This window comes from Miniopterus natalensis, chromosome 18 (assembly GCF_054644295.1).
Source record: "Miniopterus natalensis isolate mMinNat1 chromosome 18, mMinNat1.hap1, whole genome shotgun sequence".
In the NCBI taxonomy this organism is placed as follows: Eukaryota; Metazoa; Chordata; class Mammalia; order Chiroptera; family Miniopteridae; genus Miniopterus; species Miniopterus natalensis.
Window position 1 is genome coordinate 37,702,784 of NC_142098.1, and position 27,447 is coordinate 37,730,230.

The 27,447-nt window shown below is 50.8% G+C and overlaps 2 protein-coding genes across 2 annotated transcripts in view; one reads left to right on the forward strand and one right to left on the reverse strand.

Annotated features, from left to right (window-relative positions):
- Positions 1–12,413, forward strand: part of SAE1 (SUMO1 activating enzyme subunit 1) — a 45,514-nt gene extending 33,101 nt beyond the window's left edge. The window contains exons 7-9 of the mRNA XM_016216730.2: positions 2,027–2,171; positions 8,107–8,176; positions 11,364–12,413. Of these exons, the coding sequence (XP_016072216.1) occupies positions 2,027–2,171; positions 8,107–8,176; positions 11,364–11,456 (308 nt within the window). The 3' untranslated portion in view covers positions 11,457–12,413. The remainder of the gene's footprint in view (positions 1–2,026; positions 2,172–8,106; positions 8,177–11,363) is intronic.
- A 7,274-nt stretch (positions 12,414–19,687) lies between these two features.
- Positions 19,688–26,470, reverse strand: BBC3 (BCL2 binding component 3). Its single transcript, XM_016216719.2, has 4 exons — positions 26,454–26,470; positions 23,497–23,785; positions 21,933–22,123; positions 19,688–19,892 (listed from the first exon to the last, which is right to left on the reverse strand). The coding sequence occupies exons 2-4, from the start codon at positions 23,768–23,770 to the stop codon at positions 19,776–19,778; spliced, it is 582 nt and encodes a 193-aa protein (XP_016072205.1). The 5' UTR covers positions 23,771–23,785; positions 26,454–26,470; the 3' UTR covers positions 19,688–19,775.
- Positions 26,471–27,447: the final 977 nt, after the last annotated feature.

Below are 27,447 nucleotides of genomic sequence, written 5' to 3' on the forward strand. Positions count from 1 at the left end.
TGAAATTAAGCAGCCTCACTCACTGTCCACGTGGTGGCCACTGGGTCTCAGATTGTGCAGTATGAGCCACTGCACCTGGCATTGCCTCCGTCATCTGCTCAGGCAGCACTGACACGCCTTCTGTGTCCTGTCAGGAGCAGTTGACAGGAGTAGCACCGACATTCGATGTAGTAACACCCTTGGAGTATCCTCTGCTTTGGCTGGACTAGCAGATTTCCAGATTCCTTTGTCTTCATAGGACATTGTTGGAAACGAGGCTTGGTCTAAACAGGGATTAATTGCCTCTTCTGCAGTTTCTTCTCTACCCTGCCCCCAAATGCTTCTGTGATTGCATTTATTTACTCCAGATTGGAATTCCAGCAACACATCTGCAGAGGTAGAAGCTAAGCTGAGGTGAAGGCAGATCAGCTTAGCAGCATCCAAATGGTCATTGGCCTTGAGTTGGCTGCCAAGTGGTCAGGTACAATTCAGGGTTCTAGGAGCTGTGTTCTTGAAAAAGAGGAGAGTCATATTTCCAGACGGCAAACTGTTCAAAACAGGTGTCCTGTTTTTTTTAAGCCTCTAATGTGCAGAGCTGTATACTGGGCACTTGAAAGTTGCTAGAGAAACAAACACTGGGTCTGAGAAAGGCATAGCCCCAGAGCAGGCTGTGTCTTCTTTTACCTGGGCCTCTGTGGTTTGGGATCTTCTTGGAATACTATATAACTCATTTATGAACTTTTCTCAGGCTTGGTGCCTTCTGTTGTGACTCCTAAATTCCCTGTTGCTCCCCATCACCATCATATGTGCAGACACCGAGACTCGCTCACCTACCCTTGTACCTTCAGTGCTTTGATCTGCGGGGCACACAGTGACTGCTCGGTTTTGCTGGTTGAGGGAATGAATTTGTACTCTTTCTTGGAGAGTGGTTCTCAATCCAGGCTGCTCATCACCAAAACTGTCTGTGAGCCTTAAGAAAACAAGTAGAAAGAAGGACTCGTTTCTTAATCTGGGGTGGGTTCCAAATGCATTTTTTTCCCCCCAAATGCATTTTTAGAGCCTCACAGCAATTAATTACCTGAGTTTTCAATCACCTTTGTTTTTTAGGGAAGAGCCCCTTGTACTGATAGTATAATTTGCTTAATAAGTTCACTTTTTTAGTCAGGAAATAATGATGAAACTTAAGTGGAAGCTCTTTGTAAACTGTAAAGTCCCCTGCAGGTATGAAGTGCTATCCCAGAGCACCCAGGGATCCACGTGTCTCTCTCTCCGCTAATACACACCACTTGTGTGATGGGGGAGGAGTAGTGCCCTCGAGACTGGCTGCATGCCTGCTTTGGGGAGCACGTGGGGAACAAGTATGCTACCCAACAGGCACGCAGTGAACGTTGTGGACAGGAGTAGTGGTAGTAGAAGGGAGTTGGTTTTTGATTGGGTTAAAATTCAAACCATGTTAGGGTCTTGTTCACAGTAGCTCTGATTTTGCTGCCATCATCTCAGCCTTTCTCTGGTTCAAAACCAAAATTAAACACTTGTTTCTGGAGATTGACCTAATTGCTGTACTAAGGGAGGTTTTGTTTGTAATGACTTGCCTGTCTGATGAGTCTGAGCATTTGGCTGGCCTTTCTGGCTGAAGGAGCCCTTTGAACTAATGCCTAAATTGTATGCCTCCCGCTCCTGACCTCTTCTGGGTCAGAATCAGATCTTTTCCCTCTGCTGGAAGCTTTCCCCCTTCTTCCCAAACACACACTTCAGTCAGTCATGGCTTCCTCAGGGAAGCCTTACCTGCCACACCCTGTGGATATCAGACCCTCTGGTCTACTATCCTGGCACTTATCACAGTCATTGTAGTTATTTGGTAATAATTTGATTGCCTTCCTGACTGTATTTGTTGAATAAATGAAAAGTGTATTACCTTTCGCTTGGCCCACGTTAATTAATGTATAGTTCCTAGAGAATGAAAGAAATTTTTTTTTAATTCTAAACATCTATAAGCATTTATTACAAAAGACTTGCTTTTTAACCTCCCTTCGTTTTCCTTTCCCAGTGCTCCTAAAGTTCCGCACGGATAAGGGAAGAGACCCAAGTTGCGATACCTTTGGGGAAGATTCTGAGCTGTTGCTCCAGATTCGAAATGATGTGCTTGACTCCCTGGGTGTTAATCCTGACCTGCTTCCTGAAGACTTTGTCAGGTTGGTCTCCGCATTTGTTAGTTTGGCCTGGATTGATAAATGTCTGCTTATTTGCCTTAAGCTGGGGAAGTGCTTTCCTGAGACCGAAAGCCCTGAGGAGAGCCTCCTTTGCCACATTCTGCCAGATCCTGCAGACCTCTGCCTCCGTCGCTGTAGCTACAGCATGTGAGCAACAGAGGTGTAGGCTCTGTTTGTTCAATGGGTATTTTATATTCACAGGGTTGAAAATTCAAGGTAGTATAAAATCTGTATGCAATACAGTATACCTTTTCACTTCACAGTGTCTTCTGGGGCTGTTTCCCGGTCAGTACATAGTTTCCTTCCTCGTTTCTTCAGCTCTCTAGTATCCACCACAGGAGCAGTAGAGTCACTGAACCTGTCCTCTGCGGCCTCGAGTTGTGGCCAGGCTTTTGTTACCACAGTGTGCTGCAGTGTATGGCCCCTGTGTGCAGGTGCAACTGCAGGATAAATTGCTAGAAAGGGAGTAACTGGATCAGAAGAGTGATTTATTACTTGGTAGATACTACCCCATTGCCCTCTATTGATGGCTCACCAGTGTCTACCCTCAGCAGCAAGGGCAGTCGTGTTCCCAGCATCCTCTCCCTTGGGCACTTAGATGCTTTCACCTTAGGTGACCATTCTTTGCTCTTATACACAATCAGGTTTAGGATTTGATTAGAGAAGTCCAAATAGTGACTGGGTCAGGAACCCCTTCCAAGCAGTTCTGGGGTCATCAGCTAATTCTCGTTTTCTTTCATGGTTTTTGGGGAAACTTCCTAAATTGCTTTGCTGTGCCTCTAGCTTGCAGCAGTAATAATGATGGCTGTAATTTATTGAGCACCTATTATGTACATGGTCTCTCTTCACAACAGTTCTTTTTATAGGTGAGGAAAAGTTAAAGGTCAGGAGAGTGAAGTGTCATACCCAAGGTTTATACAGCTAATGACAACAGCACCATGAATCAAAGACGTTCTGTGCTTTACCATATTAATTGCCACAATATCCCCTTGAGGTGTGATTATTTTCCATTATTTAAATGAAGGAACTGAGGCTCAAAAGACTTTTCTATCACTTGAGGTTTTAATAAGTAGCCAACCAAGACCTTGCCCAGGTCTCTGCATATACTCTGTGGTAGCAGTGCGCTCCCTTGGTTTCTTCCTAGCAATATAGTGCCCAGAGTTCCTTCCTTCCCTAGTTGTTTCTTTCTTGGGTCTAGGCACTGTGTGTAGGCAGTAGGCTGTGAGTGCTTTTGTAAGTGGGCACTGGGAGTTCAGGGGCTAATACTGCAGGCTAGGCAAGGGTCCCTGTCTCAGGCTCACGGCTGGGCACGCATGTCTTGGTGAAGGGAGGACAGTGTGGGAAACAAGTGGTACCTGCTCTGGCTCACACAGGACTCCGTTTGCAGCAAACACAGCTAGACAGGCCGGGCTGCCAAGCAAATCTGGTGCCTGGCTGTGAATACGCAGCCAAGTGACTAATTTGGGCATTTAGAGTGATGAGTGGTCTGGCTCTGCGTTGCTGGCCAGTGGTGGAGGCCCCTCTTCCTAGAAGGAGAGAGCCACCACCTAACTGCTAACAGCCTAACTAGCTGCTGGCCAGTTTTCTCTCCAAACTGTTTCCTTTCCCCGCCCACCTCCTCCACAGAAACCACTTTCCCATGTCCAGGTCCTCGTGTGCTCAGGTGCTCCCGCTTTATTGCCCTTTAAGTAAGAGGGATTTGGTGGCCTCCTCGAGGCCTGAGATGGGATGGGATGTCTGGCAGCTGAGCCATCCTCACAGATTGCTCACTGCCAGCTCAGAGCAGGGCTGCTCACTTGAGTACAGGATGCTGTGCACAAGTCTCTGTTTCCCTCATCTGTCTGGTCAGCTTGTGCTGCCCTTTATATGCCCTTATTTACTCTCTTTTTAGAGAGCTTGATTGCTTTTCTGATTAGGAGAGTAACAGGTGCCTGTTGCCAGAAGCTATAGAAGGGAAGGGAAGGAAATGGCCCACCATTGAGGAGTAGCCACGGCTAACATTTTCGGGTTTAGCCTCACAGATGTCTGTTTATATTTACCCATGCATTTTTTTTTTTTTTTTTTTATCCTCATCCAAGGATTTTTTTTCCCATTGCTCTTCAGAGAGAGTGGGAGGGAGAGAGAGAAACAGAGAGAAACATTGATGTGAGAGAGAGACATTGACTGGTAGCCCCTTGCACGTGCCCGACCGAAGCCAGGGATTGAGCCTACAACCAAGGTATGTGCCCTTGGCCAGAATTGAGCCCGGGACCCTTCAGTCACAAGCTGATGCTCTAACCACTGAGAAAAACCAGCTAGGGCATATTTTCTCTTTTTTTAATATCAAAATGAGATCATACTTTCCATACAATAGCCTTCTTTTTTCAGCATGTCATAGAACTATTTGTATCAAAAATACAGATCCATGTCCTGTCTGACACATGGCTTTTATTTAACCATCACCTTATCGGGTGGGTATTTAAGTTGTTTATAGTTTTCCACTATTATATATGTTTATGATGAACATTCATAATTTGTATATGTAAATATAACTGTTACTGTTTAAAATTTTTATTGTGGTTACATATACACAACCTAGAATATACTATTGTAACCATTCCCAAACATACAGTTCGGTGGCATTAAGTACATTCACACTGTTGTGCAACCATCACCACCATCCACTAACTTTCCTTTCTGCCTTCTCCAAGCCTCTGGTAACTTCTATTTTCTGTCTCTATGGATTTGATTATTCTAGGTATCTTATATATATGGAATCATACAATATTTGTCCTTTTGTGAACTTACTGATTTGTAAATTACGGAAGTAATATACATGTTATGGAAAAATCGGATAGTACAGAATAAATTCAAAGAAGAAAATGAAAATCACTTGTAATCCCATTACCCAGAGAAAAATCATTGACCACTGGTAATGTGTCATCTTCTGCATTTTCTGTCATAGCATATGTAAAATCAACAAAATCCTTTAGATTTAAAAAAAACACACAAAACACTTATTGTCAGCAAGTGTGGTGGGAAAAGGTGTAACCATTTCAGGGAACACTTTAGAAATGTGTATCAAGAGTGATTAAAATGTTCCCTCTTTGGCACAATAATTCTCCTTATTAATAAGAATATACTCTAAAGAAATAATTTGAGCAAACATTTGTGTACAAAAGACACTCATTATAATATTAAAAGGAAGAGAAATTGGAAAGGCATTGAAGAGTTAATGATAGCCCTAGCCGGTGTGGCTCAGCGGTTAGTCTTCAGAGTACATTTTTTTACATCTAGTTAAATTTATTTCAAGTATTTTATATTGGATGCTATTATAAGTGGAATTCTTAATTTCCTTTTTATAATGTTCATTACTAATATCTGGAAGTGCAGTTGATTTTTGTATATTAATCCTGTATCCTGCAAGCCTTGCTGAATTAATAGTTCAAATAATTTTTCTCTGAATTCCTTAGTATTTTCTATATGCCAAATTATATCATCTGTGAATATGTATTACTTCTTCCTTTCTGATCTGAGGTCTCTTAATTCTTTTTCCTTCCTTAATTGCCCTGCTAGAACATTCTATACAAGGTCCAGTAGAAGTGGTGAGAGCAGACATCCTTGTCTTGTTCCTGATCTTGGGAGGAAAGCTTTTCAAAAAGTCTTTTACCATTGACTATGATGTTAGTTGTGAATTTTTCATAGATGCCCTTTATCGGGTTGAAGAAGTTTTCCTCTCAGTTTGTTGAGTGTTTTTTTTTTTTCATGAAAAGGTGCTGGATTTTGTCACATGCTTTTTCTGTGTCAGTTGAGAAGATCATGTGTTTATTGTCCTTTATTCAGTTAATATGGCATATTACACCGATTGATTTTTCAGCTGTTGAACCAACTTTGTATCCGACATAAGTACCACTTAGTTGTGGTGTATAATCCTTTCTATATGTTGCTGGTTTGGTTTGCTAGCATTTAGTTAAGATAATTAAAAAGAATTTTTTTTAATGTATTGTGTGTGTTTTTTTTAGGGAGAGAAACATCAATTTGTTGCATTTATTTTTAAACATTTTGAGATTTTTTAAAAAGATTTTTTTATAATGTGTAGAGAGAGGGGACGGGAGAGGGAGGAAAAGAGAGAGAAGCATCGATGTGAGAGTGAAACATGGATCAGCTGCTTCCTGCCTGCCCCTACTAGGAATGGAGTCCGAAACTTGGGCATGTGCTCTGACCTGGAATTGAACCGGCAGCCTTTTGGTGCACGGGATGACACCCAACCAACCTTTTGGTGCACAGGATGTCACACCAACCAGGGTTGTTCCGCTTACTTATGCATTCATTGGTTGATTCCTGCATGTGACCTGACCTGGGATTGAACCTGCAACCTTTGTGTATCAGGGTGATGCTCTGACCATCTGAAATACCTGGCCAGGACAAGATAATAGACTTTAAAGAGAGAGAAGGCAGAATATTAAATTGTGTAGTATGATCTCAAGAGAACAGGTGTATTTTTTTTAAATATATCTTTATTGATTTCAGAGAGAGGAAGGAAGAGGAGGGGAGAGAGATAGAAACATCAGTGATGAGAGAGTCACTGATTGGCTGCCTCCTGCATGCTCGCGACTGAGGACTGAGCCCGAAACCCGGCATGTGCCCTGACCGGGAATCAAACCGTGATCTCCTGGATTCTAGGCCAATGCTCAACCGCTGAGCCCCGCCTGGCCGGGCTTTTTTTTTTTTTTTTTTTTTTTAAGAGGGCCCAGCCGGACGGGGCTTAGACTTTCTGGAGGGCGTTTTGGCAAAATGTATCAGGGCCCAGAAATTCTGTATTTAGGGATTTACCATAAAAAATTGTTTGGACATCTATGCAAGATATATGACCACAGTGTTCAACAGTCTGAATATCCATCAGTAGATTACAGTGTGGGATGAATAGTAATTGATAGTACTTGGGTTTAAAATTATGTATGTTTAGGTGTGTGCACTTTTTAAAATTTCTAGAAAGCTGAGCACAAACTGGGAGGCCACTGGAGTTGGTCTTTTGGTGGTAGGGTTCCTTCCAGAGGCTACAACTTTTCTGTGTCCCAGTTTGGTCATTTAAGAAATACCTTTGAGCCCAGCCAGGCGTGGCTCAGCGGTTGAGCATCCACCTAGGATCCAGGCGATCAGGGTTCGATTCCTGGTCAGGGCACATGCCCAGGTTGTGGGCTCAATCAATGACTGTCTCATCATTGATGTTTCTATCTCTCTTTCTCCCTCTCCTTTCCTCTCTCTGAAATCAATAAAGATATATTAAAAAAACAAAAAACCTTTGAGTACAGGCTGGACACTGGCAGAGCTTACTTCCTCTGGGGAGGTGGTGGGAGGTAGTGTTTAGATACCCAGGATGGGTGATTTGGAGGGACCAGTGACGGTATCAGTTAAAATTTGTCCTCTGGGTGCCCCATCCTTGCCGAAGAAGGACTGGTATCTATGTGGGTAGTGAAGACTTTTTCTGTCCCCATACTTTAATTTCAAGTCCCAAATTTCCCATGCCTCCTGCATGTTAACACAGGCCTTCTCCCTGACATTTGTCTGGGAATAGCATATAGAACCCACCGCCCATTATGGGTAAGGAGAGAATTGCGAGAATGTGACCCGGGCACCGAAACATCTGATATTTGTAGGACCTTATTTTTAGGAGGCACAGATATAGTCTTTTCTTTAACTTTAAAAAAATAAAAAGTGTGAAACAATTCCTGCCCTCCAAGGTTCAAAGGTCTTTCCCCACCACCCGCTAACCCCTGGATCAGATTTAACTTTCACGCCTAGATGCCAGCATTAGCACTGCTGTCTAAATTGACTCCTCCTGGTAGATGTTTTCATTCAGGCAGCCCATTGCCGACCCTCTCCACTGTCCTCCCACCTTCCTGTTTCAGCGCTTCATTTTACTTGTCTTCTCCCCTAGGTACTGCTTCTCTGAGATGGCCCCAGTGTGTGCAGTGGTTGGCGGGATCTTGGCCCAGGAAATTGTGAAGGTAAATAGTCACTGTGGAGCAGAAGACAGTGATCCACCGCACACCTTGTAGAAGTGCCGAGAGAGTGCCCTGGGCTGTCTGAGCTCCCTGGTTTCTCTGACCCCGCTGGTCCTTGTTTCATGCTCCACCCTTTTCCTTTCTTCCCTTTTCCAGCCTATCCCATTCTCTCCAGCCCACCCAGGTGGGCATTCAGCAAGTGCCCTGAGTGCCGCCTCTGTGCTGAACCCAGAGCTGGACATGGTGCTACCTGCACTCCCTTAGCTGAACCAACCAGGGGTCTGGTGCTTTTGAGGTTTCCAGGTATTCTGATTCTCGTGGCTCTGTGAAATCAGTCCTGTCATGACCCCCTCTTATGGGAGGACACTACTGAGGCCCTTAGAAGGGACTCCAAAATCCGTGCTCTTCACCTCTGTCCTTCACCATGGCCTCAGAGTTTCCTCTTGTTAATACACCATAGCTATTTACAGAGAAAGAGGAAAAGCTGTACCAGTGCCTGTGCCAGGAGGCGCACAGGCTCTAAGGGTGACCTGTGACATGTTAGGTAAGTGTCATTGGCACTCTCAGAAGGGAAGTATCTTACCTGGGGTCATATAACCACAGCTAGCACAGCATTTTAAATTTATTCTAGAACATTCGGGTTGCTAAAACTAGACCATGCCCTCTAGTTCTACTTTCTTTGGGGACTTTGATATTTGCCCAGAGACGTCGGATTGGCCTTTATCAGGTTCTGGGTGCTCATAGACTTGCAGTGGTGGTTTGTTCTCTTCTGTGGGCAGCGGTGCCTGGTGAGTGACAGTGCAGTGATGGAGGATCATAGGTGGGAACGGATGCGTATGTATTCTTGTAGCCTGTAGTGACCACAATGATAGATAAGCATGAGCCACCCAAAGACTGTTCTTTACATGGATGAACTCATTCATCCTCACAGCAACCCCATGAGATAGGAAATGTTGTGATCCCTGCTGTAGAAAGTGGGGATGGAGGTGTGGGGAAGTATGGTGCTGGGATTGGAGCCCAGGCAGTCTGGTTTCTGGGCCTGTGCTCTTTACTACTTGGCCATTGTGCCTTAGGCGCTGTCCCTAAATGACACCCCATCTAGCTCTCTACGTCTGCATGGACCCAGAGCTGCTGCCCTTGCCGTCCCCAGGCTCACTTTTGTACATCCCACCGAGAAGCCGCTCCCTGGATTTTTCATACGGGATGGAGATTGGGGGTCAAGGCAGGTGGCCTTGACCCCATTGTTTGCAGCGGCTTCTCTGCATCCCAATCCTAACCTCTAATGCAGCCCCCTCCTCTCTGCCTGCTGGGGACAGCTGTTGCCCAGCATCTTGTTTCTGTTTATGCCAGATAGCCAGAGCACTCTGCATTCTTGGTTGCTGGGCGTGTCTGGAATCTCCTACCCCCATCTGGCTTGGGAAGCACTTTACCTTTTGCCCCATGTTCACCCCATGCCCTGCTGTCCTGTCCCTACCACTCCCCCACCTCTACTTAACACAGTTCCAGGCAGCTGGCAGTAGGGTCCTGCAGTCTGAGGGCCACAGACCTCCCCCTTCTCAGAGACCATCTGACCACTTAAAAAGTGAACAGTAGGAGATGGAGGACAAATGTAAAAGCCTGTTTTCTCGGAATCTTTATTTCCTTCCCCCCTTATATCATCTCAGAGACCATGTATTCTGCCCATGTCCCCGTTATGTCATGCTTCCTTAGGTGGAAATCGTCCTTCCTTTCCCCACTGTCCACAGTAGGTCTCCCTGCCCACAGTGCTACAGGTGATAGTGACAACAGTGGCCACCCCAGGCTCTGTGTTAAGTCGATTGTATCATCTGTAAGTTGGATTCATTCCAGACTCTAGGAGTCCAGCTGTGGGCTCTTGGGCCCTTCCACCTGGCCGAGTGCTTGAGATCCTCAGCCACTGGTAAGGGGTGCCTGGCCCCATTAGTAGTAGCAGCTCCCACTTACTGAGAGTTTGCTCTGCTCCAGGCACATTACAGGATGATCATTTCATTCTCACCAGAGACCCTCACAGGCAGGCACTACTTATTTGCCTTTTCATGTGCACGCCAGGGGCAAACATGTCAGATCCAAGCCCCATCCTTAGTATCTAGCACTATACCTAACACAGAGCAGATGCTGAAAACACTTCTTTGGACAAATGGCTGAAAAGCTACTTGAAGTAGATATGATTATCCCTTTTTACAGATGAGGATTGGCACTCAGTTTAAGGAGAAGTTTGGGATGTTTAGAGCAATTTCTAACCTTGTAAATGAGGTCTTGCCTTATGAGTGACAATATGGTGTTCCCTGGAACCTCAAAACACTGCCTAGAAGCTGGCTTAGGTGATGTCCTCTTCAATTGGTAACCCTATTTGGGTCCAGAACCTCATAGAAAAGGCACCGGCATGTATGAACCCAGTATACACATGTATACACATGACTCAGCCTGTGATTTCAGGTTGTCTAAGCCTGTCCTTAAAAGTGCTGTGTCTTGTTAATCCCACGAGACAGTCACTGTGTCTGTGGGAGAACAGCAGAGCTCCCAGGCCTTCCCTGTGGAAGGCAGGCCGCTGGGTCTCCTAGTGAAGGCTTCAGCTAAGACATGTGGAGTGAGTCACTGCCTTTCTCAGTCACAGTCATAAATAATTATCACTGCCGTTTGCCAGGCACTGGTTAAGGTACTCAAGGTACATCATCTCTCTTAATGCCTAGGATAATACATTTGTTATGTTTGCTTTACTTGGGAAAAGTAAGGTTGAGAGAGGCTAAGTGATCTGTCAGAGGGCACACAGCTGGTAAGGGCCAGCACAGACACATGACAGTCAACAGTGTCTCCATGTGCGTGCTCTCTAGAGCACACACGTCCTTTCCACCACCTTCCCCCAGGCACCTTATCTCTGCCTTCTTTCTGCTGAGCTCCAAGGGCCCTTCTTTTGCCTCTGTAATTTGTTTCCTGAGCCCACACAGCCCAGCTGGCTCCCTTTTTCTATCTTGGACTTTCTAAATAAACTTCTGCTTGTATTTGGGGGAAAAAAAGTTTCCAGACGTGGCCAAATAGCCCCTGGGGAGCAAAATCAACCTCTATTGAGAAACCACTGCGCACGCTGCTTACAGAAGATCTGGTGTGGGGTGGGCCCCCCCCATTTTATTCCTTTTCAAGCACTTGAGCTGAACCCTCTTGTTTTTCTCCCCAGGCCCTGTCTCAAAGGGACCCACCTCACAACAACTTCTTCTTTTTTGATGGTATGAAGGGAAATGGGATTGTGGAGTGCCTCGGCCCCAAGTGAACCCACGACCTGGCAGCCCCAGAGATGCTGACCCCCAGTGTGCCTGCATGTGTTCCCCACGCCCTTCCTCCCACTGAGGCATCTCTAGGCAAGAGGAGAGTGAAGTCATTGGACCAATGCAAACTATTTCCCGCGTGCGATGAGGTTGTGCAGATGTGCTCCTTGCGGACACCAGCAGCTGCTGCACATTAAAGGGCGGAGGGACTGGCTGTCGCCATCCAGTACTGCGCAGGACTGTTTGCAAGCTCCCCTGAGTGGCCATCACCTGAAAGCACCCTCTGACACCTCTTTGTCCTGGTGCTGTCACGGTCACCAGGCCTCTGGGGTACAGCTAGAGATGCCTGCCAGGAACCAACACGCCTGGTTGCTTAGTAGCCTCTCGCTACCTTCTTGGACTTATTCCTCGCCTGATGTCACGTAGCAAGGAGCATGACCTCAGGGGGGGAGTAAGGCCCAGGCCCGATGAAACACTAGTGGAACTGCAGTTCCAAATGCAGACAGGTGCCCTGAGAGGAAAAAACATGGCAGGCGGGATGTATTTCCTCCAAAGTTTGAAATCCTGAAAAACAACAGGTGGCATCTGGTGCGCTGTTCCTGAGTTTTAGTTGAGGATTAGTGATTCCAGCCTGGGCTGTGGAACAGAGGAAATGGTACCAGGTCCTTTTGGGCATTAGGGCAAGACCTTGCAAGTTGAATATTAGTAGGAAAATTTGTATTAAAAGGCAGGTGCCAGGACCCTATCCCCTGGGGATTCTGCTCTGGGGCCGCACAGGGAGAGATGAGCCTGTCGTCTCTGCAAACCCCAGCTCTGATGTGGAGCTGGAGACTGTTTCATTTAAGGGCTGTGTTGGTCCTTCATTTACCCCTGAATGGCAGCTGTTTGTGTTTTTTTATATTTTCTAGATTCCCATGGTTCTTTAAACAGGAATTATAGAAATAAAGTTATCTGCTTTAGGACTTGTTTGTTTTTCCTCCACATTTGAAACATCCTCTGATGGGGAGTGATCCCACCAATTGCCTTTTTAAACCTGAAGAAATTCCACGGGATGCTCTAAACATGAGTCCAAGATGCCCCCCCTCCAACACTGTCCCTGCCACCGTTTTTCTGGGTAATGCAGCAAAAGTTAGAGTGTGTAGAAGCCTCTGATTCCAGTTGTCTGTTGAATGATTCAGTCACATAGTGGCTATTCTCAGTGACAAGAGTTATTATATAGGCAATGGAGTAAAACATGGTACGGATGCTGCCTTTTATGTAACTCATCTCTGCACCAGACAGTGTGCAGAGTAAAAGTGGGCAGTGAAGGTAAGTGACGCTTAAGTAACATGCCCAGTCCCACTGCTGGTCCAAGTCAAAGCTGTCACGGGAACACCAACTCTGAGCAGGTTCCTCCTTGATGTAAAATTGTGTGAGGTTTGGGCCTGGCCAGTTTGAACGAATAAATTCGCTCTCTTCCTGTTTTAATCGTGTTGCACTCTAAAAAGAACTCTCTGGGAGGTAGAACTCAGTTCCCAGCTGTCCCTCCAGGTCACCTCTGCTCCCACCTTGGTGAGGCAAGGGCTGCGTTTCTAGAGGGACCTTGTGACACTGAGGTCGGGTTTTATTGTTGCGGGAATCTCCTGCCCTCTTAGAACTGTTCAGCTAATGACATCCTTTACTTTGCAATGTGGAGCCTTGGTCACAAGGGGGAGCATGCGGGTGTGGATGGATAAAAAAATTGTCATCGTAGAATCTCTAAGGCTCTTCAAACTTTCCCACCCTGTACCTCTCAGGGCAGAGATTGAGTCATCCAGAGAGGAGCCCTTGGGAACCAGAGAGGTGGTGCTGGAAGCCACCAGCCCCAGGCAAGAAGTGTCTATCCTCGTGTCTTCAAATTTCACATCCTCCCGTATTACACATCAGTATTACCATAAAGGGTTTCCCTAAGTCTACAGGAAATGCACAGTGATTATCCCGTGGTTTCTAGTACCTCCAGGAGATACGCAGCCCACGTGGGAAGGAGGATCTGCTCTTGAAAATGACATATTTTGGGGTGCTGGAGCTACCGAATGAAGGGAAATGGGCTGGTGTCAAGGTGGGTGGGTTTCTTCCCTGCATACCCCGCTCTGTTTGTCTGGTTTGTGCAGGAGCCAAACTCCAGTCAGTGCTTAACATGCTAAAGGCTCAGGCAGAACATTCCAGTGGAACAGGTAAAAAATTACAATAAAAGCTCTGGGTTCCATTACAGCCCCACATTCTTGCAGTGCAGATCCATTTTGTCAGTTTCTATTGTAAATATGTTTATCTATTGAGGTATGTCCTACTTGCCCTTTTACAGGCGGAATGGAAGCTTGGGTGGTAGTTTTCAGGTCAAGAGTTGAATAATACTAGTACATTCACACCACCTGCCTGGGACTTTCCAAAATGCTTGTGCTTTAGCTAAATTGTTTGAACCCTCACGGCAACCCTATGAGGGTAGATAGTGTTGTGACCATATTGCAGATGAGGAAATGGCTTCATCCAGGAGGTAAGGGATGGAATGTGGGCTGATGGGGAAGACTTTCCGATGGGACATTTAGGAAACATTCATGTAGTGTCAGCGTTCCGATCTTGGTGAAGACAAGGAGACTCGGACTTTGCTTTCACGAGGTCCTTAGACCTAGCAGTCACCACTGAGAACCACGAGGCGGCCCAGGTGCTAAGGGATTCTCTTCAGCTGGGTCCAGAGGGCAGGTGGATTTTGTTTTTAAGCTTGTACTAAAACTATCAAGTAATATACCAGCATAAGAGTAAAAAGATTCCTCCCCACTGCGTCACGGCCTGTCAGCTCAGTGTTGGCCACGTAGCAGGAGCAGCTGACTTCACAGCTAAACTCAACATCTCGGAGAGAAACCTGAGCTGCTTTTTGTGTAGGTCAGGTGTGAGCTTGCGTACCTAGCCCCCAGAGGTTACCCCTCAATGCCACTGAGAGTGAATCCTTCGAGGCGGTCAGGCTCAAACCCAGTCTCTACCACTTAGCTCTGTGATCTTGGGCAAGTGACCTTTTAGTACCTCAGCTGCCCCATCTGTAAATGGGGTAATAGGACCATTCCTCTGATGTGTGAAAATTAAATGAATTAATATGTTCTTTGAGTGGAAATTGCTCAATGTTAGCTGCTATTATGCATATTTATAAATAACTTTTCCTGCAACTTGCTTGTTCTCATTGCCTTGGAGATCCCTGTCGGCGCATCAGGCATCAAATTCCGAAACCACAGATGAGCCATAAGCTATTTAATCAGACTGCTGTTGAGTGACACTGAGCCTGTTTTCTTTGTACACACTTGGGAAAGACTTCCCAAAGCCAAATGCTCAGGTTACAGGGTATATAAGTGCATTTGAGATGGTGACTCTTTCCAAAAGGCTGGAGGGTGGTGGCTTTGTATGTCTCATTTGTTGTTTAGATACATAGTACATGTGTGTAGTACAGAATTGAGTTGTACAAAGACAGCCGTATTTTCTAAGAAAGGAAAAAACTGGGCAATGAAGAGCAAACCTCTCTAGAAGCCACTACTGGGAGGGATCCCCCACTTTCAATCCTAAATATGATACATTTGGTTCTATTAAAAAGAAGATACCAAAGTTCTGTTTCTTGTGTGATGGGGTAAGTTTCTCACACACAAACCCCCCTGCAAATAACTAAATTCTAGACGACACAAAACAAAACACACAAAAACCCTAGCCAAAAAACGACTATCGGATGACTGGAGAGTGAACAAAGGCAGGAAGATTTGGGAGGGGAGCTGAAAGTTGCAAGGAGTCCACCACGGGGTTTTCGCGGTGCGCGTGTGTTTCCCGGAGGCGCTGCGCCAGGCAGCTAGGACTCGGGTAGGAAACCAGCTGTCTGACTGGCCTGAAGCAGCAGGGAGAGTCGGAATAACCAGAGCTGCTGGAAAGGAAAGTGCCAAGGAAGGAAAAACATATATGTGTAAATTCAGCCCTGCTCCTGCTGACCTCTGGACTGTGAAGTGTGGGGCAGACACAGCAGGGTTGAATTGAACTGGGTCCGAGCTGTCCCCTCCGCAATAGTCTAACAAACTTAAATGTCCCTTAAAACAAAAACAGTCACATCCTTTGGAGGATATAACAAAATCCAGAATGTCCACAACATTACCTTCATAATATCCAGAATACGGTCCAAAATTACCTAATCATCATAGGGTCAGGAAAATGTGACCCATTCTCAAGGGAAAAATCAAGATGACACAACCCAAGGGTTGGAATTAGACAAGGGCTTTGTTTATTTACCCTCACCCAAGGATATTTTTCCCCTTGCTTTTCAGAGAGAGTGGAAGGGAGAGAGAAACATCGATGTATCAGATGTGCCCTTGGCAGGAATCAACCCGGGGCCCTTCAATCCATGGGCAGACGCTCTAAGCACTGAGCAAAACTGGCTAGGGCTAATCAAGGACTGGAAAGCGGCTAGTACAACTATGCTCATCGAAGTTTAAAAAAAAAAGCAATGATGAAAAATAGGAAATCTCAGCAGAGAAATAATGGATGTTCAAGGACTGAGAAAGACTATACCTGCAATTTTAAAAACTCACTGGTAGACCTAATATAACAGCAGCATGAAGAGAGAGAAAGGGTTACGTGAACTGGAAATAGATTCATGGGCATTACCCAGGCTAAAAAGGAAAATTTTTTTAAATAACAAGAGCTTCCAGGACTTGCGAGACACTCTGAAGAGGTCTGATACACATGTAACTGGAGTCCCAGAAAGAGGAGAGAAAGTGGGGAAGAAAAAATATTTGAGTAAGTAATGGCCCAAACTTCTGGAATTTGGTGAAAGACAAATATTTACAGATTTGAAAAGCTCAGTGAATCCGAAACAGGATGAATGTTATTTAAAAACACACAAACTGTGCCTGGGCATATTGTAGTCAATATGAAAATCAAAAATGAAGAAAAAATCTTGAAAGTAGCCGGACAAAAACAACACATTACAGAGGAACTATGACTCAAACGGTCCTGGGTATCTCATCAGAAACGATGGAGGCTGGGAGACAGTGAAACAACATCTTTTTAAAAAATATATTTATTTTTAATCCTCACCCAAGGATATGTTTTTCATTGACTTTAGAGAGAGGAAGAGAGAGGGACATTGATGTGAGAGAGAAACACTAATCAGTTACCCCCAACAGGGGATCAACTCGAAACCCGGGTACATGCCCTGACCAGGAATGGAATCTGCCACATTTTGGTGTACCGGACAACCTCCAACCGAGCCACACTGGCCAGTGCTCTTTATTGACTTTTAGAGAGAGAGGAAGGCGGGGGGAGAGAGAAAGAAACATCGATTTGTTGTTCCGCTTAATTATACATTCATTGGTTGATTTTTGCATGTGCCCTGACCAGGGATCAAACCCAAAATCTTGGTGTAGCAAGACGACACTGTATCCAACTGAGCTGCCCAGCCAGGGCCTGAAACAACTTTAAAATGCTAAAAGGAAACAGTGAGTCAAAACAGTGAAAATAGGTATTTTCAGATAAAACTAAGAGACATTGTGGCCAGCAGAAATACACTGTAAGAAATGCTAATGTAAGGTCTTCAGGCTTATGGGAAATTGTCCCAGGAGAAACTTGGAACTGGAAATGGTAGATAAATGGGGAAATTTTTTAAAAAGACTTTTTCCCTCTTAATTTATTTGAAGTATGTATGACTAAAGCAAACGTTGTGACATGGTCTTGTGGACTTTGTCATGGATGTAAACCTAATCCATATGGCAGCTATAGCATAGACTGATGGAGCAGAGAGGCTTGGGGACCTGAGCAGTGGCACCATTTCTACACCGTCCGTGAAGTGGTCCAACAGCCCTGAGCGAACAGGATGTGGGTGTCATCCCTAGAGCAGCACTGGATAAAGGCCGAAACCCCAGAGGATAAATTGAAAATAATTCTAAAAACTATTCAAATAACCCAAGAGAGGACAGGAGAGGAAGCAGGAACAAAAATGGGACAATTGCCCTGGCCCGTGTGCCTCAGCTGGTTGAGCACCGTCCCACGCACTGAGAGGCCGCAGGTTTGATTCCTGGTCAACAGCACATGCTGGGTTTTGGGCTCAATCCCCAGTAGGGGGCCTGCAGGAAGAAGCCAATCGAAGTTTCACTCTCACATCGATGTTTCTCTCTCCTTTTCACTCTCTGAAAAGCAATGGAAAAAATATCCTCAGGTGAGGATTAAAAAGAAGAAGGGACAGTTGGAAAACAAATAATAAATTTATCGACCTAATCTGGTCACGTGGATAACTCTGTGAACTGTTACTGTTAAAAGGAGGTTGGGGGCTGCAGCGAGGACCAACCAGAGCTTTACTGTCAGGCAGCTGGGTGTGTCCCCCCCATGGGCCTTGGGCATGTGCACAAGCGTTTAAGATGAAGAAGACTAGGCTGGTGAAACCAGCGCCCAGGGCCCCCATCGCTTGTTCACTCCTGTTTTGCCTCATTGCTTACTCACACTGACAGGCCCTAGTTCAAGTTAACGGCTGGCTATGCCGTTGTATGACTTTCCCTTTCCACTGCTGTTGGGTACGTGGACAACTGGTTTGCGCATTGCTGTCACCTGGACAGGTGCACGTCCGCTCCTGGGGGAGACGCCCAGGAGGGCAAATGCTGGACAGGGTTTTGACCAATGCCTCTCCGAAGCGATGGCTCCCTTTATCTGGCCCTGGCCTTTTAGGAGAAGGGCCATTTCCCCGGAACCTCCCTCTTTCCTGCGAGGACAGCGGGAAGGGGCAGAGCTGGGATCCGAACCTGTGTCTGCCAGTCCTATAGGGGAGCAGGCACAGAGGAGCGCTTGGCCCGTTGCCGTTTTCGGGAAGACAACCACAGGAGCACCTTCTCACATCAGTTCCTCACCAGCTCTTGGTGTCAGCACTCTGCTAGGCCTTGGGGCAGTTACATCAGTGAGGCCTTGCTCTGAGCTTAGCTCCAGGTGCTCTCCCAGGTGTCACCTAGTGCCTGCGTGAGAGCGGGGACTGGCCAGTCTCATTATGGACATGTTCCCCAGGACTCCTCATCGTGGTGCTTCTGAGCACGTTACAGTTCACTCATTCGTTCAGTAAATACGGAGCCCCCATGATATACTTGATCCAGGGCGGGGGGGGGGTGGGGGGTTATACGAGAAATCACCCAAACCCCCACTCTCACGGGGCTTTACTTTGAGTGGGAGCGGAACAGGCACTCGGGCAGGCTGGGCTCATACAGGGGCGCGCATGCTCCTCAGCCTCCATAGGACAGCTGCAGACCACTGGGTGTGTCCCGTGAACCCAGGCAGGTCACAGAGGCTCTGCCCAGGTCACAGATCGAGGAAGGAGAGCAGAAAGAGTATCCACTGTTCCAATCTGATTTTATTGAAAAGGAAACATACAAAAATCATGTACAAAAAAAATTAACCAAACATGTACAGAAAATTCATTCCGGTATCTACAGCAGCGCATATACAGGAATTTACAGGCTGGGCCATCCCTCCCCGCTCCCAGACTCCTCCCTCTTCTGAGATTCCCCCCTCCCTGACTCCCCATCTTCCCCCCAGCGCTTCGCCCTGGGGACTAAGGCTGGGGCGGTTTCCGCCAAAATATCCCACCCCCCAAATGAATGCCAGTGGTCACACGTGCTCTCTCTAAACCTATGCAATGGGATTGATGGGGCGAGGGGTGGTCGCGGGCAGAGCACAGGATTCACAGTCTGGGCCCCTCCTGGCCACCCCCAGATGAAGGTGAGGCAGGCATGCCCACCACCCGCCGGCTCAGGGAAGATGGCTGGGTGCTGGGCTGGGGCAGCCATCAGACGCACCCCATTCTCTGGCTCCAGGAGGCTAGTGGTCACGTTTGGCTCATTTGTTCTTCACAGGCCCCCTCCCCAGGAGGAGGGGGGGAAGCACCAGGGGCCTGAGGCCAGACCCAAAGTGAAGGAGCACTGGGCGGGAGACCCCCCCAGTGTCACCCCTGCAGCTGGAACGGGCAGCCAGCACCAGCAGCCTTTCCTGAGATGGTGGTGGGCGGCAGAGGCGGGCGGCTCAGTCCCGACCCTCTCGGTCACCGCCGCCTTCAGACGCTGAGTCCATCAGCCCTCTCTCCCCTGGCTTCTCAGCCAGGGACCCAGGAGTCCACGTCTCCGTCAGTGCACCCCAGGCTAGGCCGGGGCTGGGACTGAAGTGGCTGCCCTGGCCCGCCCCTGGGACAGGCAGGGCTGGTAGTCCAGTATGCTACATGGTGCAGAAAATGTCCCCTGCTCTGGCCAGGGCGTCAGGATGTGGGAGGGTCCTGCCCCCCAAGTCCCCGACGTCCACAGGGCAGGTGCAGGCACCTAATTGGGCTCCATCTCCGGGGCTCCGCGGCCCCTGGGTAAGGGCAGCAGTCCCATGATGAGATTGTACAGGACCCTCCAGGGCGAGGGGCGGTGTTGCTGCTGCTCCTCTTGTCTCTAGCGAAAGAGAGAGAAGAGGAAGTTAGAGAGCGGGCTCGTGACGGGGGCACAGTGGGTGGTCAGGTCCAGGGGCAGGGAGGAGCAAGGCATGGTTCTAAGAGTGAGCCACACCCCCAAACAACTCTGAAGTAGGCGCTATTATTGTCAGGCGGGCTCAAATCCCAGTTCCTCTGCCCATCTGGGCCAGTGTCGTCACCTCGAGGGAGGACAGCAAGTGCTCAGTGCATGTTAACTATGATCTTGTCACCGATTTCCAGATGAGACAGTCACCCAACCAAAGTCACATGGGGCTGAGGGGTGGGGCTGGATTGCAGCCCATACTGCCCTCCCCTAAAAGGCTGGGGAGATGGAGAGAAGGGAGCAGGGAGCCCATAGTCTCAGCAATTCTAGAACAGTCTGTGGAAGGAGGGGAACTGGGAACAGTTCACCACCTGTGCTGAGGCTACACAGAAGTATGTCCAGGTAAAGCTGACCCCTGCTCTCTTTCCAGGGGCAGGATGAAGACTCGGGGTGGCCTCTAGGACCCTCTCAGCTCCAAGAGTGTTAGGAAAGTGGGCAAGAAGGAAGCTAGATACGAGACTCCCACCAGCAAAAATGAAAGGTGAGTGACAGCACTCTCCCACCCCCGTCCTGGGAAGGAGACACCCATCTTAGAGATGACAGCAAGGTCACATCACCATCCTAATGATCCTAACGGGTGCCTAGGGTGGGATGCCTGGTACCAGACCCTGCCTCCTCATCGCTCCCCACCAATTCTTGTAGCCAGGAGGTAGTAAAGGGGGCACATCAGATTGGCACAAGTTAAAAAGCCTGCCACCATTACATGGCTTCCAGGGGCTACATGGCACAGCCCCCTTGGTGAGCAAGCTGGCAATCATTTAATAAGGCTGAGGCTGGGCAGACCACCCAGGTGTCACCTGTGCAGACACAGGAGTGCACCTGAAAATGTGCATCATTTGGAGGAGCCAAAAAAAAAAAGTCAGTAAGTGAAATTTGAAACATTTAAAAAAATCCTAACGACCCAACAATGGGTACATGAACATGGACACTGTATGTTGAACCAGTGGAAACGAGTGAATCAAAGCTCCTCTGCCCACGTGGATGAAGCTCAAGTACAAACTGAGAGGGAAAAAGTTTGGAGAGAAATACACACTATATCATATACAGGGTGCCCCCCGAAATGTATACACACTTTGAGTAATTATAAAGGCAGTGTTTATTAAAACACTTTTCATTTTCAAAATGTAATAGAACCAGCTGTTCAAGTGTGTATTCACTTTTGGGGACACCCTGTATATTACGCCAAAAACACCCCGCCGTCCTAAGCATTGTTTGTGGCCTGGTAAATATGGAGTAAAAGAATCAGCACCTGCAGAGGAATGCGACAAGCCAACTCGAGAGGCTTCCTTGAGAAGCGGGGACGGGACGGGACGGGTCACGGAGGGGAACAAGGGGCTTCGCGACATCCGGTTTTTGTTTTTCTTTAAATAAGCGGGCAGTGCGGGTGTCGGGTTCAGGCTGGAAGAGCCCGGTGGGCACCCTGATGTTTGTTATTCTCTATTCTCCGCTGTAGGCTTCAAATATTTTGTTGTAATCGGAGGCGAAGCTGAGGGCTCCGGGGGCGGGCCGTCCCGCGGGGCGGAGCCCGAGGCCCCGCCCCCGGCCCGGGAAGCTGGGTGGCGCGCGCCCGCCGCGCCAGCGGGGGAGGGAGGGGCGGGCGCGGCGGCGCTGGCGCTGCTGACTCACCGGCTATAAATAGCCCGGGATATATGAGCTGCTCCTGCGAGCGCCGCCCTCAGTCCCCGCGGCCGCGGGCCCCGGCGCAACGCGGCGCTCCACGCTGCCCCAGCCCGGGCCGTGCCAGCCGCCGCGCGGGGCCTTCGGCGGCTCCGCGGCCACGCCGCCCCTCCCACTAGCCTGTCCCCGGCGCGACCCCGCCGCGCAGGGCAGCAGCTGCCGCACATCTGGCGGGGCCGCCCGCCGCCCCCTCCCCGGCGGGAAGTCCCACCTGCCGTCTACCCCTCCCCCAGCACTTACCCGCCGCGCATACAGTGCGTCGAGGTCGTCCGCCATTCGCCGCAGCTGGGCCCCGATCTCTCGGGCCCACTGCTCCTCCTCCCCCCGGACTCCCGGGGCTGCTTGGGTGGGGCCGCCCGCCAGGGCCCCCGGAGCGCTGGGCACCGGCGATTCCAGGTGCTGCTCCGCGGGCGAGAGCGAGGGCTGAGGACCTGGGAAAAGCCGAGGGGTGTGGTCAGCACCCATGACCGCTCCGGGCCCTGAGGCGTTCCCGAGGGACTAGTTAGCCAGGGCCTGCTTCTCCCTTTTCCAGGCGCCTGATTTCTCTTCTGCTCCCCGCCTCATTTCTAACGATTCCGTTTTCCCCTTTAGAGGCAGATTTGGCAGCTCCTACTCCCCAGGCACCAGAAAGCAAGACGAGGTCCTGGCTGGCCTCTGGAATCACCTGTCTCGCCCGTGTTAGTCTGGAGGGCCTTCCTTTCATCCGACCTAAGTACCTCTATTCCAAAACGGGGCCAATTTTTGCCTGCTCCATTTAACAGATGGAGGAACTGAGGCCTACCCTAAGAAGTGGCCTAAGGTCACACAGGGATACAGCCACTGATTACACCCAGTCACAAGCCTCAGGTCTCCTGCCCTCTCGTGTCCAACCACAGTGAAGCCACACCCCCGGATGTGGCAGGGGCCTGGAGACCAGAGGCCAGACTGGCTGCCTCGGCGCCCGGGCTTGGGGGCTGGGATGCGGGAGATGCCTTCCTGCCCCACCCCCTTCTCAGCTCCTCTGACGTCTCTTCCTCCAGTTACCCCAGGTCCTGGCCTGAGGGGTCCCTAAGGCCAAAAAATCAGGGCCGCGGTCTCCACACCTGGGACTCTGGCCTTGAAATCGAGGTCCCCTCTTGCCCCACTGCCAGGGAACTGAGTCACAGAAGTTTCTCTCTCCGAGCCTCCCTGGACTCGAGAGACCGGGTGGGGCTGGAGGGAAACCAGGACAGTATTTCCCCGGCCACTGAGTGCTGGCTGGGATGGGGCTACCGGGCACCACAGGGTTAACGGCCCATCAGGCAGGGGACCTTTAACCCTTCCCTTCCCAAGACTCACCCCCCCAGCCCCCCCCCACTTTCCCAACACAATGGCCCCTCCCCCCTCCTTCCTCCTCAGGGACAGTGCAGAGGGCGGGCCCTGGCCAAAAAGACGCTGATAATGGCAACAGGCCACCCTCGACCCCTCCTGAAGTGACCGTCCTCCCCCTCTGCCCACACTCTCTCCCACTACAACCCTCAGGGGGCTAAGGGGACCCAGACTAGGGGAGAGGGGCTGGGAAACAGCTGTTGCCCCAGGCCGGGAAAAGGCCACTGGCTGCAACTCCGGGACTGCAGTCAGATTCCAGGAGGGACTTCCCACTCGGCCTCCCCCGCCCCCAGCCTCCTACAGCGTCTTCCTGCTTCTTGCAACACAAAGACCACACTGGCCACACCCTCCCTGTGGCCCGCCAGCTCGCCACCTCCCTCCACCCGCTCCCACTTGGCCAGTTCCTCAGTGTCTCTCTCCCGGCTCCCATCATCCGCCGTGTGGGGCGGGCACTCACCGTCTGGGCGCAGGCCTCGGGGGCGGCTGCGGGGACCCCCAGGCCAGCGGGGGCCCCCTAGGGCAGCAGTGACAGCGGGCAGGGCTGTGGGGGCGCAGAGGTAGGCAGCTGGCAGCAGGGCAGGGGCAGCGGGGGCGGCGGGCAGGCCGGGCTCGCAGAGGCCACAGGACACAGCAGAGGGCACCAGGCGGCTGAGCGGGAAGGGGCGAGGGCCATCTCGGGCCAGGCCCTCTACGGGCTCCGGGGAGCTGCCCTCCTGGAGTGCTCGAGCCATGGTGCTTCCTGGGGTCTTCAAGGACAGGGAGAGAGGGGTTCCGTCAGCATGCAAGTGCAGAGGTCACCAGGGCCCCACAATACACATCCCCTACAGGGTCCCCAGGGCACCTCCACTCCTGCACACAGCAATGAGCACACATGGAGGGCAGGGATGGCGCCCACCACACACACTGGGGCCAGATGGAGGGGACTGTGTATGTGTGATGATCACACAAGACACACCCACCTAGGGGCTGACCCAGGGCTCAGCAGGGTGCAGCCTCCAGAGCACCTGGTGATGGGCACACATAAGGGACAGGGAGGCACAGGATGGCTCTCACAGCAAGTACAGGAGCTCACACAGGACTCAGATACAGGGGTCTGTCAGGCGTGTGTGTGCGCATGAGGATTGACAGCCCCAAACACAAACTCACCCAGCCTGACAGGGGTTCACACAGGACATGGGCTGGTGGGATTAACTTCTGGGACACAGTGATGGGCACACACAGAGGGCAGCCAGGAACTGTGATAGCTCCCCCAGCACATACACAAGGACTCACACAGGACCCAAATGGAGAAACTTGTGGGTGTGTGTGCAGGGTACACAACACACACATATAAGGACTCAGGCAGGACTGTGTGGCCTGACCTCCCACTTCATCTCCCATTTACACAGAAACATTGAGGTGGTCCCTGTGTCGGACACTGCCACTCAGTCTACAGGACACACACACACACACACACACAAACACTGACCAAAATGTGAACACACACATACACACAGACCATCAGAAGAGTTATACAAACAATGCATGCTGTCTGGCACAACCCATCCCCTCCACCCGCCGCCCCCCCACCATATACAAACTGTCAGAATCTCACACACTGACCCACTGTTGATATGCCCATGGACACACACACACACACACACAATGCAGCCAACACAAGCACAGACAGGAACACGCACTTCTCAAACACACATACACACCCAAGAGATAAGGCATACACACCTCAGGACTCACACATATATCAACACAAAACAGACATCCACGGACACTGACCAACATATCCACTTGTCACCAACTCTTAGACCCCAGGACACATGTAAATCAGGCACACACAGACACATATCATCAGACCCAGACGCATCACCACACATGCCGGCAACAACACAGAGACACAACAGCAGAACAGCAGGCATCAACCCAACCTCCTTCCCCAACCTCAAAACACCATCACCAACTGTTAGCCCCCCGACACACAGCAGCTAACTCTAATCCCACACAGCCCTGGTAGCACGCACACCTAAAGCGCCCACACAAAACACTGGTCTCACGTGACTGACATAAACACTACACACACGCAGCCCACATGACACACATGAGCCAGCCGATCGCAGAGACAAACCCCTCAGACCCAACACACACACACACACAGGCTCAGACACAGCCCCATGCAAGAGGCTGCCAGCAACACCCACTGACTGTACTGCACAGACCCCACAGAGACACGGTCCTCGATTCCCAGACACCGACGCCAGACACACAAGCCAAACAGAGACCGAACTGAGACAATCCCCCACCACACACACACACACACACACACACACACCCATGCAGAACTCACAGACACCTGGTCAGAAAACAGGCATCGGCATTCAGCAGGCACACATCACAAATGCTTAGCTGAGACACTTGCCCTGGAGATATACACAGTCACAGGCAGTCCACACGGGCAAGACACACGAGCACACACAAACAACACATCAGGCAGGATACACATATAAACACACACAGCTCACTCAAGCAACACACAACAACCACACATTAGCACACCCAAGCAACACAGACCCATAGAATCACCCCCAAACAGCACACAGACAACTCTCACAGAGAACACACACAGGTACCCCACACATAAACAGAGCCCCCACCCCTTAGGCAGGGCAGACACAGCACTCCACACAAACATGCACGGGGACTCACGCACACATCCCGAAGGGCCACAGCCCAAACATTCCCCTGGATGGACACCACCACTCCCTGCGGACCCCAGCACAAACTCGGAGCCAGACACACGCACACACCCAGGCGAGACACCTGCAGATCCACAACCCCGCACACGCGCGCTCCCACGGCGGGGCCAGACGCCCCCCTGCGCTGTCACAGCCCCCAAACCCCGCCGCCGCCACGTGCGCCCGCCCCGCCCGCCAGGCGAGCGCGGGGCCAATAACTGGCTGTTGCTGGGGCGCAGCCCCCGCCCGCAGGAGCCGCAGACTCCGCGGCCCGCAAGCCGCCCCCTGTCGCCGCCCCCAGCGGGCGCGCGCCCGGGGTGTGGCCGCCCCTCAATTCCGTACCCCCCCCGCCCCTCCCGGACTGCAGGGACCGGGGCAGTCGGGGTCGCCTCACTTCCCCGGGGCCTCACTGGCCGCCAGGGGGCGCTGCCGAGCCCGCACCCCATTGTTTGTAAACAAACCCGCCAGACCGCTGAGGCACCTGCGCTCCCGGGGCCTTGGTTCCTCCAGCCCAGCGACCCCAGGCCAGCCCAGAGTCCCTAGTGGGGGTGGGGGGCGGAGAGAGAGAGGCATGCGGTGGGGTTGCAGTTCGCACCCCGTGCTCTCCGCGTGCAATTCCGACACCTCCTCCAGGGAGCCCACCCGGCCTGGCCAGCCGCGGCTGGGGAGACGGGGTGCACACACTCACCCCGGGGGCATGAACACGCCGGAGGGGGCGGTGGTGGGGGGCGGGCGGCTTCCTTCAGGAGGGCGCGCCCGCGGAGCGCCGCTCCCTGCGGCGACTGCTGCTGCTGCTCTAACTGCAGTGGCTGCTGCTGTCGCTGTGGCTGCTGCTGCTGGTCGGGCCGCAGGCGCGTCCACGTCGCGGCCGCCGCTGCCGATTTTGTTGCTGCTGCCACTAGGCGCCCGCTCGCATGTGGCTCGCGCCGCGTCTCAGGCTGCCCGGCGGATCCTGGGCCCGCTCGGCTGCCGCCCCGCCCCGCCCCCGCCCGACGGGTCCCACGCCCCGCCCCCGCGTGACGCCACGGCCCCGCCCGCCCGCGGACAAGTCAGGACTTGCTGGCGCGCGCCGCGCCCCCTACCTCAGCGCCGGGGGTTTCCCTGCAGCGGGGCCGGGGCGGGGCCTGGCTGGGCGACGCGGGACAGCCGGACACAGACACTGGCACACTGACACACTGACTGGGACCCACAGACACACACACCCGGAACCGCACTCCAGGGTACACAAAGTCACGTGCTGACAGGGCCGCGGGAACACGCCGACTCAGACACACGGCCAGTCTCACAGATGCACACCTCGGACAGGCGCGAGGAGACACAACCACAAACCGACCTGAGGCACATACTCACACCCCCCTAGACACAAATACAGTACATACACTGACTCCGACACAGATGCTGGGACACGCTGACTGACGCAGTGAGAACGACACACGCAGGTGCACAGACACCCACACTGATGAGCGCATCCAGACCCACAAACTGACCGAGTTCACATTGGTGACATTCCCACTGAGCAGGCTTGCGAGTGTGTGCGCTCACACACACCTGTCAGGGATACCTGGACATACAGCTTGATCTAGATGACACTCTCACAGGGACACACACAAACACAGTCACACCAGCTCACAGCTGACACAGTAAAACTGTCAAAAGTTGACCCTCAGAGACATAGATCAAGT